The following is a 19046-nucleotide window of genomic DNA, read 5'->3' on the forward strand; positions in this document are numbered from 1 at the left end:
ACATAAATTAGACACTCATCCTGAAAGAGGTGCTTTCATCTTTTTTTTTGCATTTGAGTGATTACACAGCATTTGTTGAGCTTAAATATTCTTCTAGTGTTTGCATCCTATATATAAACAGCAGCACCAATCTTGGCTGTAAGGCCTGGAAGCAAAAATCTGACAGAAAGGGAGTCCAGCTATCCCTCTGGGCTCTCGGATGCAGCCAGCATGCTCTTACCTTACATTGCCAGGGCAGAGGTGTAAAGAAGTTCTTGGATTCTCACCCACTCTAGTAGACGTAAGGGATCATGGTGTGTTTGTGCCACAGTGGAACACTTCTCAGTGGGAAGCATGAGAATCTCATTATCTCACCATATAATGGAAGAGATCTATGCTTCCAGGAAAACCAGCTGCCACTTGATCACTGAAAAGCTGGTGGGGTTGTGTATTTTTCTATTTTAATCTGCTAGGTGTCTCCTATTCCCATGTGCCTGCCTTGGTAGTACAGGAGGTGAGCTGACCACCAAATCTAACAAAACACTGAAATCTTCACTTTATTCCTTTGAAGTTACTCCCCCTCTGGCTCAACAGCAACTCAGCACTCGAACTCAATTTTTCTTCCCTAGCATATTCCAATATAGCAATCCCCTTTGCTTGAACTTCCAGCAGCCAAGAGTGTATTAGATGTTGTGCTGGCATTTGGCCATATAGGTTACAGGAAGCACTACACCGCAGACAGCAAAAGCAGTTCAGACTGTCAGGGTTTCCATCAGAAACACCACCCACCACCCCCCCACCCCCCTTTTTCCTTTCTTTCTACCCCAAGAATTCAGAAGTCTGGAATCAGAAAAGAAAAACTCTGAGCTGAACCCAAGAGGAAATATGCTTTTTGAAAAATGCATGCTCTGCATTTTAGAAAGACAAACAAGAAGCTTCCTTGCCTTCAAGGGCAAAATCACTCTGTGCTCTCCTACTGCCTGAGCAACTCAGCTGAGTAACAGCTTCCATTGCCCATAGGCAGCATCGTGAGCTCACAAGGCGTTTTCTTCTTTGCTCACCAGTACAGCCCTTTCTCAGACAAAATAATGCATTTTTACAGCATGCTGCTACCTACAACCAAACATTCTGCACTGCTGTGCAACTATCATAATCTATTACATCATGCTCTGACATGGGCATTAGCAGCTTCATGCACTCCTCCCCCCACCCCCCTTCTACGTTTTCTCTCCTCTCCAAGGAGAGGCCTGGCTGACCTCCTGCTTCCTTCTCAGCTTCCTCCTTCGCAGCTCCCAGTGGCCACCTTACCTTCCAGCAGCCTGGAGCCATGCAGCCCCCACACCACGAGCCCACCCTGAGCAGCTGGATCCTAATTCATACACCCCCACAAGCAGCTCCAATCCTCTTCCCCTGCAGATGGTTCCCATCACATGCTGCTCAGGCCATCTTCCTAATCACACAGCCTCCCAAATGGACATGGTGACCAGTAAGTGTAGCACACTGAACTGTTTCTTAGTGCAAAAGATGTAAAACAAACTCTTCCAGGAGCAAAGACAGACTGCTATAGACATAGCTGCCTTCCAACTTGGTTTCACTTCATCTTAGAAAACTGTGGAGAAGTTTCCTTGCATTTGAGGGTAAAGCTGCCCTACTGGAACTGAACTATTATCCAGGTGCTGCAGTAGTTTCTGATAGAGGAATCCTCAAAATGCCACAGCAGAAGACATGAACAATAAAGAAATCATGGGAAGGACAGAGGAATGAATACAGGGGAGATTGTGAGATACCTGGAAAGAGAAAGCACTGCGGGAGAGACTCCACTGCTTCAGGCTGAGCACAACAAGCACCAGGGGAAAAGCCATCTGAACCATCCCCCAGAAGTGCTGGAGGAGAAACTGCTGGGGTGACAGCAGGAAGCCTAAACCTGCAGCATCTGGGCCCTAGCAGACACTGTGTCAAGGTGGCTCAGGGAACCTAATGTTCCAGGCCCACATGCAGCAGCCTTTGAGGACAGAAACCACTGCTTTGTCTGACTGGACGTATACCTGTCAAAGGCATAACTGCCAGCAACGCAGCCTGCTAAGCCTCACAACAGCAAAATGCAGCCAAACTAGAGACACCCCTCAGCACGTGACTGGGACACAGCCATCTGACTAACGCAACCAGATTTCCATATGTTTGGGTTGTTGGAGTTTTTTATGCTTCTGTCAGAAACCCATTTAGTCAAGGCCCATTTGAGCTAGGAGACAGTGGACTGTGAACGGAGAAAGTGGTGAGAAATGGGTGACTCATGTGAGGCCTCCCAGATGAAGCCATCACCATTCTGGAAAGACTTTAGAGGAGAGGAGCTATTTTATCCCCTTCCAGCAAACCTGCCTTGCAATGCAACCCCACTCCAGCGCAGCAGAGCAGGAGTAACAGAAACCAAGCTCCCAAACCCAGCCACCTCCCATACCAGCACCCTTTCAACTCCGCTCTCCCCAGAGGCTTTCCAGGCACATGGCAGTGTAGCTCCCCACAGGGAAACAAGCACAGGTGCCAGCTCTGCCCAGCCATGCTCTTACAGGTTAAAAGAAGATGCCAACAAAAGATGTTTATGATGAACTTCACAGAGTACACTGTGTCAGAAGCAGATGCTTAACCTGTTTCTGGCCCTTTCCTAAGCTTCCCGCTTTAAGAACAGGCCTTGTTTATATTATTTAACACCAAAGTAAAGTACCCAAGCCCAGTAAGGCTTGTAAACATATATGAAACTCTTACATATACCAATACCAAGATAAGTTAATATAGGATCACCACTTATTTACTACCTATAACTAGGTGATTACTGTGAAAATTTACTTTGAATCGGTTCTTATCAGCTACCATACAATAACATACAGCCTCTTCTAGTCTCTGCGTTTCAAGTGACTCACAGACTGTAAAAATAGAAGACTTTCCCCCAAAAGACATTCAAATTAAAGTCTGCCTGGTCTTCTTTCTGCTGGGTAGTAATTATCTGTTTAATTACATGGCTCCATTCTTTGCACTCTACTGCAGAGAAAAGATGCTTTTTCAGATGAAATGATCCTCAGATAGATACCTCAAAAACTAGGGCCACTGATTACTGTTTCTACAGCTTCAGAATGAATGGCACTGCAGTCTGAAAATGACTGATAAGAATTACAGGAGTTTAAACAAGAGCCTTATTTCTTCCTTTATGGCTTTGTATTTCTAATTCTCTCTTACAAAATAATGCCTTTATTCACCAGATATGTATATGGCTCCTTCCTGCTGTCCTAAATAAAGGTTTGCACACTTGTCCGAGGACCATAACAGAAGAGATGCTGCTTTCTGTTCTGCAGTTTCACTGTAGGCATTATCCAGGTCACAACCAGTGTTGCTAGACTGAAAGATATATCCAGTGTTTGTTATTGCTTTTTCATTATGAATTCCTGGAATTAATTAACTTGTTGTATGTTTTTAATTATATTAAATCTCCACTGCAAAGATATAGAGATTTTAAATGAGATTAAGTCTGCAAGATCCTGAGTTCCTGTAGATGACTCCTCCATGGATGCATCTCATCTTTGAAAATGAAATGTTTAACGTACTTGCAAATATTGTACTGATATAGGCTGATAAAATGATTTTGTGAATTCTCTACTCTTATTAAAAGCATAACTGTTCACATTTGAAAGAATGATCTTATGCTTAACGTGACTAAGGCAGGGTTGTATCCAGTTCTCTTGATCAGGGCATTAGTCTTTCTATCATAATGCCTGGATGGATTAGCCATACTGTAAGAACTGTCCTTCCTGAACAACTTCCTTATGCAGTTTCCAAAACTCGGGAACTGAGAAAGTTGAAATTAACAGCTGTGCTAATTAACTGCTAGAAAATAATTCCAACAAAGTATGCAGATGCTATAATGCTACTGACACAAATGTACCAGCGGACCCTGTAAAACTCATCTTGAGAAAACGAGTTGCTAGCCACAAGACACCTGGCTGCAAACACTGGCAGGCATACTTCCCATAGCAACAGTTTCAGTAACATGACCTTTGTATTACCCAGTTTCATGCTGTGTCATTTATCTGAATTGAAAGAAGGCAAGTATTCCTATCCTCAGTACAGCTCAAAAAGGACTGGTCCATTACCTGACATATAAGAAATGCTTTATGGACCATGTTGTTTCTTCTTGAGGTCGCAAGCCTCATTACAGATAGAGCTGGTTTGATACCAAAATAGAATTCACATACATATTCTCACCAATACATGCTGCTGCAAACAGGAACCTACTTTCTGCTAATCTTGATGCTAGACTAGATATTTTGAGATGGTGTCAGAGTTGTAAGTAAAGTTATCTTTTCAGTAGACCCAACTCCGTCATCCCAAACATATACTGATGCTGGTAACCAATCTCTCCCCTTCCATAGAAAAGAAGTAATGACATCTCCTGAAAAACAGGATTCATGGATTATTTCTGAAGTACAGGGCAAAGAAAGCAATAAGCTAAAATCTTCTACTGGCTAAATCTGCACTGCAAGCTGCTTTCTTGTTGCACTGGTTCTGGCAGATTCTGTAAACCAGGCATGACTACAGCAAACCCGGTAATTTTTATCTAAAGGATATTCATCTGCTAATTGTATGTCATCATGCAAGCAAATTTAGGGATTTACTTTTGCCCCAGAAGCACAAACCTTACATTGTGGGTGACATGAAATAAGCAGTACACTTCTATACTGAAGATGCATGAAGTGGAGGATGGTTACAGCCACTGTGCTAGTGTTTCAGGAGCCAGTGTCAGCTGTTCCCTAGCCCATACTGCTGGCTCTGGAGGGCTGCAGCAAGCAGCAAATTCAGTTTTAGCCTATGTCTCCCTGTGTGCTTAGATTAATTCAGGTTTAAACTATAAAAATGAAACCAACCAGCTTCATAAAGGTTTTAACACCTGTCATTACCTCCTGACTAGCCACCACAGACATGTTTGACCACCTCAGTGGAGATCAGGAGGGGAAGGGCTAGATGCACATTTTAAGCAAACAAGTTAAATCTTCTAATTTTTGTTGCAACAAAATGATTTTCATGAATTGAAAACATCTGCTTAAGAGCACAATCAAGAAGGAAAGAGAAGGTGGCCCTAGCCATTCCCTTCCTAAGTCTCTGAGGGCTGCCAGAGGTAGATCAGAAAGAAGACCACTCTCCTCTGGATGACCACACATGCACAGCACAAAAGGGGAAAATCTGCACATGGGACAGGTTCTCCCTGTGGCTCACTGGCATGTACAGAAAGCCAAGTATTTCTCTAACTTGGGCTGTCCAGCATTGGTTTACTAACAGTCATTTAATCTCTGTTAAATCCATGGGTTTAAGCAGAAACACCAAATCTCTAGAACCAATTCATCTTTTCTGACAAAGCACAGCTGATTCTCGGACAGTGAGAAAAGAAGCTCACTGGGGTGTGTAACTGCAGCTGAACAATAAGCTGGCTACAGGAAGAGTTTATCATTAAGGTATTGCTTGTCAAGCTCACAGCCTTGAAGGACGCTGTTTAGTGGGAAATACTGGAGAACTGAGTGTGTGACTGCAGGCTGTTCTTATCCCTGGGGTGGTATTTGTGCTGACCACAGCCACAAAGCCTCAGAGACCCTGAAAGAACTGCCTTCAGTCCATGGAAAAAGTACTAAAGTAGCGAGAGGGAAACAGACTGCCTCAATGTATTAACTTTGTTCTCTGCTGGTAACAAAGGAGAGAAGTTTTTGTTACTGAAAAAAATTCAAACAGAGGGAAAAAGCTAAGCAGCAAACAAAAGCAACACTGGTCAGCTCATTTTGGCACACATCAGGCTGCAACTGTGCTGCCAATGTCGATGTATTACATGCTGTGTAGCTATAAATTTCAGTTGTGTTTGAATAAACAACCAGCATATAGAACTGCTCTAGGTCTAATGCTGTCTAGCTGTAGACAGGGCAGAATCACTACATTTCTTCAGCTGAATGGCCCCAAAATTAAAAACTTTAGTTGCTCTCAACGTACACGTACCTGCAATCCCTTGTAGCAGCCCACAGACATTAAAAATGCTTTTCTTCATAATACTCTGCACACACATAGTAAAGACAGACACAAATGCCACGGCACAGAGAATCATGATTCCCACAGCTAGGAAAATAGCAGTTGCCTGCCAGAACCCACTGGCAATCTCATTGAAGTTTTCGGCGTAAGGACCACAAAGTGTGTCTCGTCTAGAAAACTGCATGTGGGAGATTCTGGTGCAGCGCCCATAGATGCCCAGAGTCGGACGGTAAGGTTCCTGTGACCCCCCTGTTCTGTTGTCCACATCCTCAGAGCTTGAAGGCTTTGCTTTGCCGATCAGCCAGTCTGCGCTCATGAAAGCTATGAGCTCTGCAAAAGCCACCACAATACTCAGGAGAGTCCACAGCATTGACCGACACGTTACAATGACATGACACATATTGGTGTCCAGTGCCTGTGATCAGTGCAGCTGATGGTCTTAAAATCCAGGCACAAGGGGAGGAAAAATTTAAGTTAAAAAAAGAAAAAAAGGACTCTAAGAAAATCGCAGTAACTGTTCTGCCTGCTTTTTCAGCTGTCTCAGAGATGCCTAGATGATACTTCTCAGAAGAAAAAGTAAACGGCCCCAAGTTTTGCAAGCAGTGCAGTTATTTGTTCTTTCTGTTCCTCCTTTTTTCTTTCTGGGATGCTGAGCTCTGAAGTACACTCTTCTTTCTTAATATTCATACTGGCACATGATGTTGCAGGCTGGCGGGGGAGGCTGCAAGGACTGCCCACTGTTTGACATCACACACCTACAGGAAAAAAAGAGACAACACATCAGCAGTGAGAAAAAGTCTTCATTTCCACCCCCACAAAGAGCCAAGATCTAGTGCAGATCCACATCAAAATGCAACCGCTCTAACAAGGGCCAGTTAAGGAGAGCCTGCTGGAAACCTCCTGGGTTTGTCCCAGCAGAGCGATTAACCTCTGGCTGCCCAGCAGTACTTACGGTATCTGCTCTGCCCCATCCCACTGTGGGTGTTTGCCAAGCACTTCTCAAGCAAAGGTCTCAGTCACACCCAGTGGTCCCACCCACTCCTACCAGAAAACCATCATCTTCCTCTGGTAGAAATCACTGAGATTGCTGGCAGTTACACTCAGCAAAATACTTGTACATGTTTAAGCATTTCACAGACGCACAGCTCCTGCCTTCAGCTTGGGAAGGCAGCACGTCACGACTTCAGGACAGAAACCAGGCACAGCTCCGTGGGCCATGGGCACCTGGGTGCAAAGGGCAATGAAGGAACCTTGTTCCAACCTTCCAACCTTGTACTGACTGCAGCTGAGCGAGCACCATCCTCAAGAGGAGGCAAACGGGACTACAGCTGGGACAGCCCACCCTGCTATGTGGTGACAGAGCCCATCGCTTTGAAGCCTGAGTTTTGCAGGAAGAGTGCTTCCCTGAGTTCTGTATCCAGGTTTGCACCACTGATTCAGAAAAGCATTTTGCCTGCAGGTATGTCACACAACTCATCTTGAACTGATGCTACCACCGGCAGTCTCTGGAGACTTAACACCACTGTAAACAGGAATCTGAGGAAAAACACCCCAGTTGCAGCCAAGTGGCCAAGAGCCCCAGTAAGAGCGGCTGCCAGTCACCCTGGAGCTTCCTGACTCCTCTGAATTCCCCCCTTCCCAGGGCTTTACCCAAGCCTTTAAGCCGCCTTTGAACAGTAGCTGATGATATTCCCAGAGTTACACTTACCTTAATGCAAGAGGCAATCAGAGATCACTGTACTTCCAACTTGTACCCAAATATTGGCCTCAAAATAACAAATGGGTCATCGCACATACCTCTGTGCTTGAACTGAAACTCTGTCACCTGAAAGCAAGGGTGGGAGCAGGAAATGCCCTCATGTTACTCCCTCTGTGATGAGAACGTAGCACTTCCAAGTTTTCCTCACAAAAAGCAAAATACCAACATTGAACTGGAGACCAGAGAGTCGAGAACCAGATCTGGACCTCACTGCTGGACTGCTGCCAAGCACAAAGGGGTCAGCAGATGCCAGGAAAACAGACATTCCCAGGTTTTTTTTCAGCTTTGTCATGGGTTTGGTATTTATTTCTTAGGAGTCTAGAGCCCAGTGGTTGAATCCTAGTACCACTGCATGTGAAACAAAACACACACCCACAACTTCAACACATTCAGAATTTCATCCAGCAATATCTACTCCCTTCTGTAGTAGTTGTAGTGAATCATCCTCAAGATTTTATCCATATTTGTCTTCCTTGTCTAGATCTGCAGACTCCTTTGGTATTAGCAAACACACAGACTGAAGCTGCTCTGCAACAACTGAATTTTGTCACTCTTAGTTCAATATAATGGCATTGCCTTGAAAAAGGCAAAACATATTTAGTTGTGCTTTTAGCCACACAGAGATAACAGTTCAGCTCAGTTTCCATTCTGGGGAGGAAAAACTGAAGATTTCAAGCAACCTGACATACTGCTGACTTGCATACACCCTTTGTAATAACAGAGAGATGAAGCATCAACCTGCCCCAAAAAAGTTAATTCTCTCAGTATTTCCACTTTAAATAACAATTGGAATGTAGGAAATGTCCACTGCAAACCTACATTCTTCTTATGTCATCTGCACAACTGAAGAGAATTTAATAGAAAATGTCTTGAATTTTGTAAGAGAAATTCCAAATCTGCAGAGTTGGAATCTGTATTTCTGTGCAAGTACCGCACCCATCTGAACTCCTCACCTTTGTACTTCAAGGATTTTAATTAAGGTGCAAGAGACATAGGACTTGAACACACATCATAGCTGTTACTGCTTACTCTGTACCTGCTGAACAGAAAACACTGTTTATTGAATACAGATGAGAACAAAGTTTATATTTACCTAAGTAGGTGGAAACTGCAGATGAACACTGACAGCCATAAAGACATGGCACTGACAACAAATATGGGATGCTATATTAGAATCAGAAGAAAAGACCAAACCATGGGCTTCTTTTCCATATGAAATGCAAGCCCATTAATAAATTACAGTAACATTTTAAAACAGAGTATCTTCAGAAAAGTCACTGCATAAGCAAAACAGCCTGTCTAAAGATGATATGGAGGTCATGTCAAATCTCAGGACTTCACTGGAACACATACTTCCCTGTTTTGCAACACAGGGAAAATTCACAGCACTGAAAAGTTAGTCAATGTCATTAGTAACTACATTTCAATAGATTATATCTCACTTTCCAATGAAACCTTCACAATTCAGCTTTTGCCAGGTAACTAGTCATTTATGATACAAAATGTATCTCCAGAGCAATGTACCTTTATTCATGGGTGAACTGCTTAAATTTATTGCGCTAGTGATTCCTTTGCATGGGAGTACAACTCACCTACAACTCCTTTTTGTGAGCAGATGACAGAAACATATGAAGTAGGATGGCAAGACCAGAAGAGGGGCAGGGGCCACACAAACACAACTTGTTTTCATGAGCAGACAGAAACAGAAAAAGTAGTATGGCACATGGATGAGAGGAGGGGCAGGGCCACTCCTTATTTGTGAGCAAGGAAAGACTGCACCTAAAGTCGTGAAGATAAGTTACAGTTCAGTCACACTTGTGTAACTCTTTTCTGTCCAACTCATTCCACACCTTGAGTCTCCAAATGAACCTATCCAGTTCTCAAGCAACTCCGACAGCATGTTTGTGCATGGGAGCCTTTCCAGCTAGATGACTGCACTTCATGAAGCTTCCCTTCAGCACTCTGCTTGCCCTGTTTCTTCCGTTTTTGCTCAACAGAGAAACTCAAGCTAGACCCTTGCAAGCTTGAAAACCTTTAACAAGTTTCTTCCATGACAGAACTGTATGTTCTTTACAGCACGGCACTCAATATCCACTTCCGTCAAAATATTTGCTTTGACAGCCCAAACTCAAAATATACATGGTTCTTTAACCCCTTTGGTATTAACTCATTCAAAATAATTCTGAGGAAGCAGACTACAAAAAGTAAGCTTGCCCCTTAGTCATTTGGGCCTCCCCCTATTGCATTCAATTGTACAGCTGTGGAAGTGGGTGCCCCAAGAGAAAAACAGCCCCGCATACAAGCACTCACATAAGCTGCACACCACAGCAGCTCCCCAGTGTGAGGGTCTCAGCAGTACCATCCCACCCAACCATCGTTCCCCAGATGCACAGCTTTTGGACCGGTCAAAACAAATATTCTGCCTTATTTACTCTGGTCTCTGAATCATGCTCATGGGCAGGCTCTGCCTCAAGTGAAGACTAACACAGTGAAAAGATGTCAGTGAGAACATCAGATCCTCACTGCATTCAGAGAGAATAAAACTGAGTCCCTGAATGCAAAAATCTTTTGGTTGTTTACACTAAGAAAACAAACCATCTTAAAATATCAGCAAAACTTTCTTCCTTTTTGACAGAGAACTTCTGACAGCCAGATACACTGTCTCAAGTTGTATTTTCACATTTCTAGCTAATACTATTCAGCTCTTAACTCTTCCTACACAACACTGCTATATGCAAAGTAAATAAATAACATCTATTTTTCTGAACTAGATAAAGAAACATACTTGCCTCCATTTTGCTTACACTGCCAAACCCAAGAAGTCAGAAGCTGAATAATTATATAAATATAAAATTATAATATTTAAATTCACATTTTGATATTAGAGATGTTGAGCTGCAGGGTCTTCCTTTGGCATACCAGGCAGATAGGAAGGAACAGCTGCAAAGTTCAACTCTGAGTCAGTCACATACCACAGCTGTTTGTTTTAAAAAGGTGTCCTACAAGCAATGTACAAGAGACCCATAAATACTTTCCAGAACAATGTTAGGGCCAGTCTTTCATGTTCCCCTCATGGTTTGACTGAAGATGGGCTCAGGCTAAACCCTATAATTCAGTTTTCGCCCTTCCCAGCCTTGTTCTGTCAGCTCAAGACTGAGAATGAATCATCTTTCGATAAGTGGCTTTGGCTTGTCTTAAACAAACAGTTGGATAGAATGCCACACAGACTGCTGAAACGGTCCCAGTTTGTAAAATAAATCTAGGCACAATTAGACATCTTCTTCTAAAGCTTGCTACAGTCCAAAGCACAGCTACACAGAGGAGTTCCTAAACCTTGTTTACAATACGCAAGCTTGAGCATCTCATAACCCCAAATGTGCAAATCTTAGAGGCCTGGGTTCTGCTTTCTCTGAAACATTGTTCATTAGCAGTTATAAACACTGTGAAAATGCTTTGAACTGCAAGAGTGGAAGTGATTCCTATTTATGTTGATGCTTGCAGACTAACTATTTAAAACAAACAGAAAGAGGCTCACACACTAAGACTCAATTACCTCAAGCTGACTCCCACCCAGGTCGACATGAGCTTCCACTTTATGCATCTTCCATCCCTAGGTATTCCTGGACAAGTTAACTGTGAGCTCACCCTCCCTATCATAGTAAAGCAGCCACCAAACTGTGGAGGCAGAAGGAAGAACGCTTGGATGGTGTGGGATGGGCATTAGAGAGTATTCATTTTCTGGGGGAGTGATAACTGTGAGTAAATAAACTTCTCCTCCCAGCTGGTCCCCTCACAGGAGGTGCATTCTTCCAGAAGCTGCTGTCCAGAAGGAGAGGGAAGGCTACAGCTGACTTCCATGTAATTTTCAAAGTAGTGGACCAGACACCAAGCAGCATTTCTCAGGAGATGGCACCAATCCATCTTGCTGAAGGTTCACCTCTGCATTTCTATCCCCAACACTTACAGGTGACTTGCAAATGTAAGAAAAGGTATGTTAATCACATTTCCCTGTCAAAGAGAACAGGGACAAGGATCAGTACTTAAAGAAAGACAAGTTTTCCCAAAAGACTTGGAGTAAGCTTTCTCTTAGACCACAAGGTGCTCTGCTGGCACTAGTTTCTGGTTTCTGAGTACATACCACGGGAAGCACCTGGACTGAGAAGAGAGAAGGACACTTGCATACTTCAGTGTGTCTTTGTTTTGTTTTTTAAATGCAACACATTTCAAAGTCATCAAAAATATTCAGGGTCATATAACAAAAGAAGTTGCTTTAAAGCTGAAGTGATTACACAGATTCAGACAAACATCAAGGAATAAGCAAAAGATACCCTCCCCTCCATCCACCTTCATATTTTCATGAAATTATTTCCTACTGAAACAACGTTCCAGAGCAGAGCTTTTTACTTAAAGAACAGAAAGGAAAGCTTTGATTAGTCATCACTTTTGAATTAAAGGAGAGCAAACATTTGCATATCTCATAAATATTTAAACGCTATAAACCTGCACAGGCATATTAATGAGTGCATTATTGTGACAAGCTGTTGAAAACATGCCATACTCTGTTCATAGACAGATGCATTTCACTTATAAAAGGAATGTAGAGTTACAGTATGTCATGTCTTGTTCCTGTTGGCACAATGCAAAATGCGAAATATAACTGAAACATTTTGCAAAATAGTTAAAGCTCACTGAATTATTCTAATCAGATCCCTATTTCCTTGCCATTTCCATTCCTATTTCCATTCATTCGAATTATGTCCTGTTTACTTCAGCCTTTTCCTACCAAAGGCAGAGCTTTTAAATGTAAAATCTTAAATTAAACTATCCCTCATGATGCATCCAAATGCCCGATTTCTATGTATGCCAACAGATAAAAAATAAAAAACATACGCCCCCCCCCCCCCCCCCCATGCTGACAGTCACTGTTTTCCTGAGGTTGTGTGAGATTCTTATTCCATCCTATCCTGCAAGTGGGCTTTTTCTATCATGCTATGGAAAATGTCATCTAAATACAGGTGGATTTGTTTCTAGAATACATCACTGTGTGAATGAAAGGAATATAAAACTTATTTCCAAGCTTAAAAAAAAAAGCAGTTGAAATGTACTATTCTCTTTCTGACCTCATTAAAAGCCATGGCAAAACGCCCACTGACTTTAACTGGGCCAATACCTCACTGAAATATCACTAGAAGAATGAGAGTTTCCAAATTTTCAGACCAACTGCAGGGGAGGTTTAAATACAGGATTCATTTCCCTCTTCCCTCATCCAGACAAAACTTTACTTATTGCCCCCCCACTAAGAGGAGATCAAGCTAACTTGGATTTCCAGCATCTCCTCTGAACCGCAAATTCTCAAGCAGGAGATTTGTTTCATTGTTCTGTATTTATTGACTTACAAAATTCCTTAAACTTACAGCCATTATGTTGAGTTTTGAAAACTTACTTGAGATCTTTTGCAATTCCCAAATTTATTAAAACCTACAAGGCTCAGAAAAAAGCTGATGTGTAGTATTTCTATTGTTGCTATCTCAAGAGAAAATTACACATCACATCAAAAATCATCACTAAGGGAGCAATCTTGGCTACAATTAGTGATGGCCTAACTGCTCAGGAATTTACCAACTGGGAGTGGAATAATGAGTTTCCTTTCCTACTTTGATTCCTCACTAGCTCACAGAAGTCTCAGTCTTCAGGAGTCCCACCTGAAGCCCCCTTTCTTGGAGACCTACAATATCACCTCCGAGGACGAAAATGTTCATTGTGTTGCAATTACTTCTAACGACTGAAAACTACAGCTTCTAAAGGGGTTTGGTGAGAGAGAAAGAGTGGTTAGGAGGAAAACGGGAAGTCAGAAGTAACATACTACTAACATTTGGTAGCAAACAAATCCTTCCTATTTTTACACGAAGGCTTTTTACTTTAAAAGGAAGCTCAGCTTTAGCTGTTTAAATAGTTAATAGTGTGTGCTTGAGCTGAAGCATCAGCCCAGAAAAACTTGGAATCTGATCTTGCTGTAAAAAGCAATTCACTCCCATGAGTTCATCATGACAGATTTGGAACTGCTTTTAATAATTTATGAATACTGTGTTAAGATATTTATTATACTAATATATTGGTTATTGTTTAATATGAGGCTGGTGAGAAAAATAAGCAGGAAAGGAAAGAATGACTCAGTTATGCCACTTCTTAGCAAACTCTAGAGAATTGCTTACTAAAAAGACAATACTAAGACAGGAAAAGCCTCACAAACAGCAGATCAAAGATGCAAGGACTGTTAGGAAGTGGCAGTCTCTCAAACTGAAGGGAAGAGAAGCTGGTTTGGACAAACAAGCTTAAGAAAAAGGCACCTACTGCAGGTGCCTGTTGAAGTTAGGTCAACAGAGGACATCCTACTCTGACCCTCATTTGCCTTAGGCGAAGCAGACACCCTGGCAAACAGCCTTGGTTCTTTGTATGAAGAAAACACTGCTTAGTTAATTCTCAAAAGGAAACTGTGCCATATCTGCTTTCACAGTTGTGGCTGCATTAGCAGAGCAACCACAAAGGTTATGGACCTGCAGCCTGTCTGAACACCCTGGTGTTTATTTTTCTCCTGAGGCAAGACCTAAGGCTGCGCACCTGAGGACTGCCCTTTGTGAGCAGGAAGGACCCAGTGACATTTGCACTGCTGCTCACTGCATATGTCTGTAAACAAACTTCTACATCAGTCATTACCTTCAGAGAGCCACCAGTTAGTAAGTCACCTCACAAGTATTGTCTGTTCCCCAGTTTCATGTTTGTAACGTTCCCTCAGCACACAAAGGACACACTTTTGGCAGAACAGGATGCACTTTGGATCCAGGCCAGAAAGCTCAAGAAACTACCCAGCTACAAGATCAGTGACAGATAAGACAGAGAACCTATCCTATTTCAGAACATATGTACTCATTTCTGCTCCTCTTAATTGAAACTGCAAGCGAAACATCCTTCAGAAATAATCAATACAGATGAGCAGCTCAGCACAGTAATACACACAAACATGTGCTTGACAGGAACACTTTTATTAAACAAATACTGACTTTTCATTGTATTGGAGCTAAGGAGAACCAACAGTGACTCAAGGTAACTGAAAATGGTTGTGATGGATCAGAGCTGCCATGTTCCTATACTGGAAAGGTGTGCATATATTGGAAATATCTGGGCACAATGTACAACAGTAAATTTGAAAAAAAGTGCAGTATCTCTATGAACATCTAATGAACATGAGCTTTAAATGCTGTTAATGGCTAACCATCTAATCATGGCCATGAGAAAAGAACTGAACTGAGATGTTTCTTATACTGCATATTTCATTCAGTATAAGTACAGGTATGCTGTGTTCAGTCAGGATCCCTAAACTTTAAAATGGAAGCTCACTGAAAAGAGCTTGGAAAAATCCAGACTAATAATTCAAATTCTGGAAACCCCATTTGGAGCAAGAAACAAAAAGAGACAGATGACTAATTTTAGCAACTGGATTCAATTCTGAAGACGAGATAGGACATACTTCTACAAGCTGAGCCACATACAAAATTCTGGCTTGTTTTACGCATTTTGACTTGCTAGACTAAGTATTGATAGCAGTCCTTTTCTATTCTTAAAATGTATACAACTGTGAAAATGAATAACTAATACAAATTTTTAAAAGCTGAAAAGAGCTAGAGGCAAAAACCATCTGTAGTTTTCTCAGCTTCACTTTCTCTGAAAACCCTCTATCACGTTTCTGCTACTAATGTCCTGCAGTTTGCGTCACAGCAGCACTTAATGGTGCAAACTAAAACTGGACCTGTGCCAGCTGCTTTTCTTGTCATCTTTCAAACACAAACCTCAGCTATTCCTCCGTCACTTTCACCCTCCAGCCCTAACACACTGCCTGCAAAGGTACTTCTCTACCAAGTATGGCCATAGACAAATGATACCAAATGAAATGATCGTATCTCCAAAAGTAACTTTGATTTTCCTGGTCAATGAGGAAAAAAATTGTTATTAAACTGTAATTTTTTCCTACAAAATTCACTGTTGAAAATAATTCCCATAACAGCATGCCACAGCAGCTTGCTCACTGTATCAGGCAATACAAATTCACCTGCAAAGAAACAAAGCCACATCTAGAACTAGCTTTCTCTAGTCTTCTCTCTTGTACTTCAGAGAACATAACTTCAGTCATGACACCTATAGAGGATGATTCTGCCCATATGCACACCTTATTGAAAAGAATGAAGCATTAAGACAATAATAGATATTCAGCTGGTCCCACAAGGCTATAGGGAGTGGACTTACTTCAGGACAGACAGACAGCCTTTTCAGGTCTTGGGTTGGTACATTTTCATTTAAGCTTTCACTGACATTAATCCTTTGAAAGCAAACGCAGTCTACAAATTAGGGATATGTGGCATCTGATTGTACTATTGCCAAGAGGTAGAAAGTTCTTGGTTATGTCTTCCCCATTGGGAAATACAAATAAATCAAAATCAAACCTATGTACCTGAAGATCTCACAATAGCTAGATAGAAATCTATTACTAAGAAAAAGTCACTGCATATTACTAGCTTTAAGAAAATCTATCTGCTTTGTAGGCTCCAAACATAACTGGATTTTAAATATGATATTTGAATATATGATTACCTATTACATCTCCTTGTCACATTTCAAGCTCTATATAAATAGAACTTCTTTATAATAGAACTTCAGAATTAAAAATACAGTGTACATACACAGTACAAGAAACAGTTTCATTAACTGTCTATCATGCAACTTGCTGTTTCACAGAATTATAGAATGGTTAGGGTTGTCAAGGTTCTTAAGATCATCTAGTTCCAATTCTCCTGCTACGGGCAAGGTCACCTCCCACTAGACCAGGCTGCTCAAGTCCCTGGCCTTGAACACTGCCAGGGATGGAGCCTGCCCAAATTCCTTGGGCAACCCATTCCAGTGCCTCACCACCCTCACAGTAAAGAACTTTCTTGTTATATCCAATCTAAACTTCCCCTGTTTAAGCTTAAGCCCATTACCCCTTATCCTGTTGCTGCAGTCCCTCATGAAGAGTCCCTCTCCAGCATCCTTGTAGGCCCCCTTCAGATACTGGAAGGCTGCTATGAGGTCTCCACACAGCCTTCTCTTCTCCAGGCTGAAAAGCCCCAACTTTCTCAGCCTTTCTTCGTATGGGAGGTGCTCAAGCCCCCTAATCATCCTCATGGCCCTCCTCTGGAATTGTTTCAAAACAATTCTAAACAGTGCACTGCATTTTGTAAATTGATAATGGCAATTGTTAGCATTAGTTGGTTCTTTAACATATGTGATTTCATATTATAAATTTTATCTTCCATTCCTTAATAAATGCTATCTTAAACACCCAACTCATCTCAAAATTAAACAGATCTGCATAAATCATCAGCAGCATTATAAATGAAAAGAAAATATGGTCATGCAGACCAGACATTTATTTAAACATTTATCAGAATTTTACTCAGAATCTCATGAATTCCAAAAAGGTCTCCTAGTTTAACAGCTTTAAGCTGCACACAGTGCCACCATTCACATGCACTCCTGTTCACAGTACCTTCCTCAAACACAGAATCATAGAATCAACAAGGTTGGAAAAGACAGAACTGGAACAAACTTCCTAGTTTATGTAGCTGTACACTTATCTTTACCTCAAGTGGGCAGAACTTGTTCTTCTGCTGATCTCTGGTTATTGGGTAAAGTTAAGACTACAGAATTAGTAAGTCAGCAAAGTAATCAAATACTCAAAACCATTTCAGCCTAAAATGGAATATACTGAGCAAACCAGTATCTTCTGTTTGTTTGGGGTTTTTTTTTGTTTAATTGGTTGGTTTTGGTGGTTTTTTTTTTTTGGGGGGGGGGATGTGGTGGTGAGTTTTTTGGTTCGTTGGTTTTGGGGGGCATTTGGGGGGGGTGTTTGGTTTTGGTGATTTTTTTGTTTGTTTGTTTTGTTCTGTTTGTTTGCTTGTTTGGTTTTTTTTTTTGTTTGCTGCTTTTTTTTTTTGCCTTTTTCAAAATGCTCTCTCACTGTTGAGTGGTTATGAGACTGGTCCAAAGCATCAAGGGAGAGAAAAGAAACAAAGAGAAAAATCAAACCAGACTACCTCAATGTGGAGAAGACAAAAACATACAGGTAGAGAATGCTAGAATCTTTTCAGCTGGTTTTCTTTGCCCACAGAGTTTTGTTCTTAATGAAGCACTTCTTAATGCTTTCCAATGACTCCCACTACCCATTTCTAAGCTTCAGACCTCTGATAATGCATTAAAATCTTGCTATTTAACATAGTTAAAATTTTGTCTTGCGTATACATATATATATACATAATACAAAACACTTGGAAACATTCTTCCCAAATAACATTCTTTCTATTCTTCCCAAATAAAAGTTGAATCATGAGATTTATCTATTTTTCATTATATCAGAGAAAAGATTAATGGAGCCTAGAATTCTTTTTATTTAGCGTTAACCAGTAAAGATACCTATATAAAAAGCTGCACTTCAAAAATCATCATCATCTCAAAGCACTAATTTAAAAAAAAAAAAAAAAAGTCTGTTACAAATTCAGCAATCCACTGAACAAATCGAAGTGGAATCAAATCAGCTTCAATGCACATCCAGTACCCTGACGTTCTCCAGGCACTGCTGGATGAGTAGTGTCTGAAACACATGCATGAGATCATCAATTTAGCACCTATTGCAAATGAGCACAGCAGGTTCCCATTTCTTATCTGACAGGGAAGACAATTCTACATGAAACTGGACACAAAATTCATTACTCTGTGTTCAGTGAATACATCTTCAAAAAAGTAAGGGGGTACTTCTTTTGCGGTATTGTTTTTCTTTTAAAGGTTAATTCATTGTCTACAGTAACAGCTGACAGATCAGTTTAATATTTTGTGCAGGACAAATTCCAAAATTACACTGGTTGGTGTACACTACAGTTTCTGCACTAGGGTAAACCACAGCTTTCCATGGCAGAAAACAAAACACAAACAGGTTGAATGGGCCATTTCAGTCCTTGCTCCTGGAATATCTTTTGTCTGTGTATTCTCTGAGCTGTCGAGACAGTACAGGAGTAACAGACAATCAAAAAGCTCTCAAAGGTTTCTGGTGGAGTCCAGTCCACTTGCAGCACAGATAGAACATGCCAAAAGATTTAACTGGACTGACTCATCATTTGGATAATAATCTCATCTGAACTGAAGATGTGAAAATACCAAGTGACTTGAGATG

General features: G+C 41.4%; 1 protein-coding gene across 3 annotated transcripts in view; it reads right to left on the reverse strand.

Moving 5' to 3' along the window:
* The window catches only part of LHFPL2 (LHFPL tetraspan subfamily member 2), a 128176-nt gene that overhangs the window by 11400 nt on the left and 97730 nt on the right, over positions 1–19046 (reverse strand). For all 3 annotated transcript variants that reach the window (XM_057405447.1, XM_057405445.1, XM_057405446.1), the window contains one exon: positions 6004–6788. In XM_057405447.1, coding sequence (XP_057261430.1) covers positions 6004–6433 — 430 coding nt within the window. In that variant the 5' untranslated portion in view covers positions 6434–6788. The remainder of the gene's footprint in view (positions 1–6003; positions 6789–19046) is intronic.

Source organism: Pezoporus wallicus, unplaced genomic scaffold, assembly GCF_028554395.1.
Source record: "Pezoporus wallicus isolate ANWC-B61680 ecotype Strahan unplaced genomic scaffold, APGP_CSIRO_Pwel_v1 scaffold_2696, whole genome shotgun sequence".
Taxonomy (NCBI): Eukaryota; Metazoa; Chordata; class Aves; order Psittaciformes; family Psittacidae; genus Pezoporus; species Pezoporus wallicus.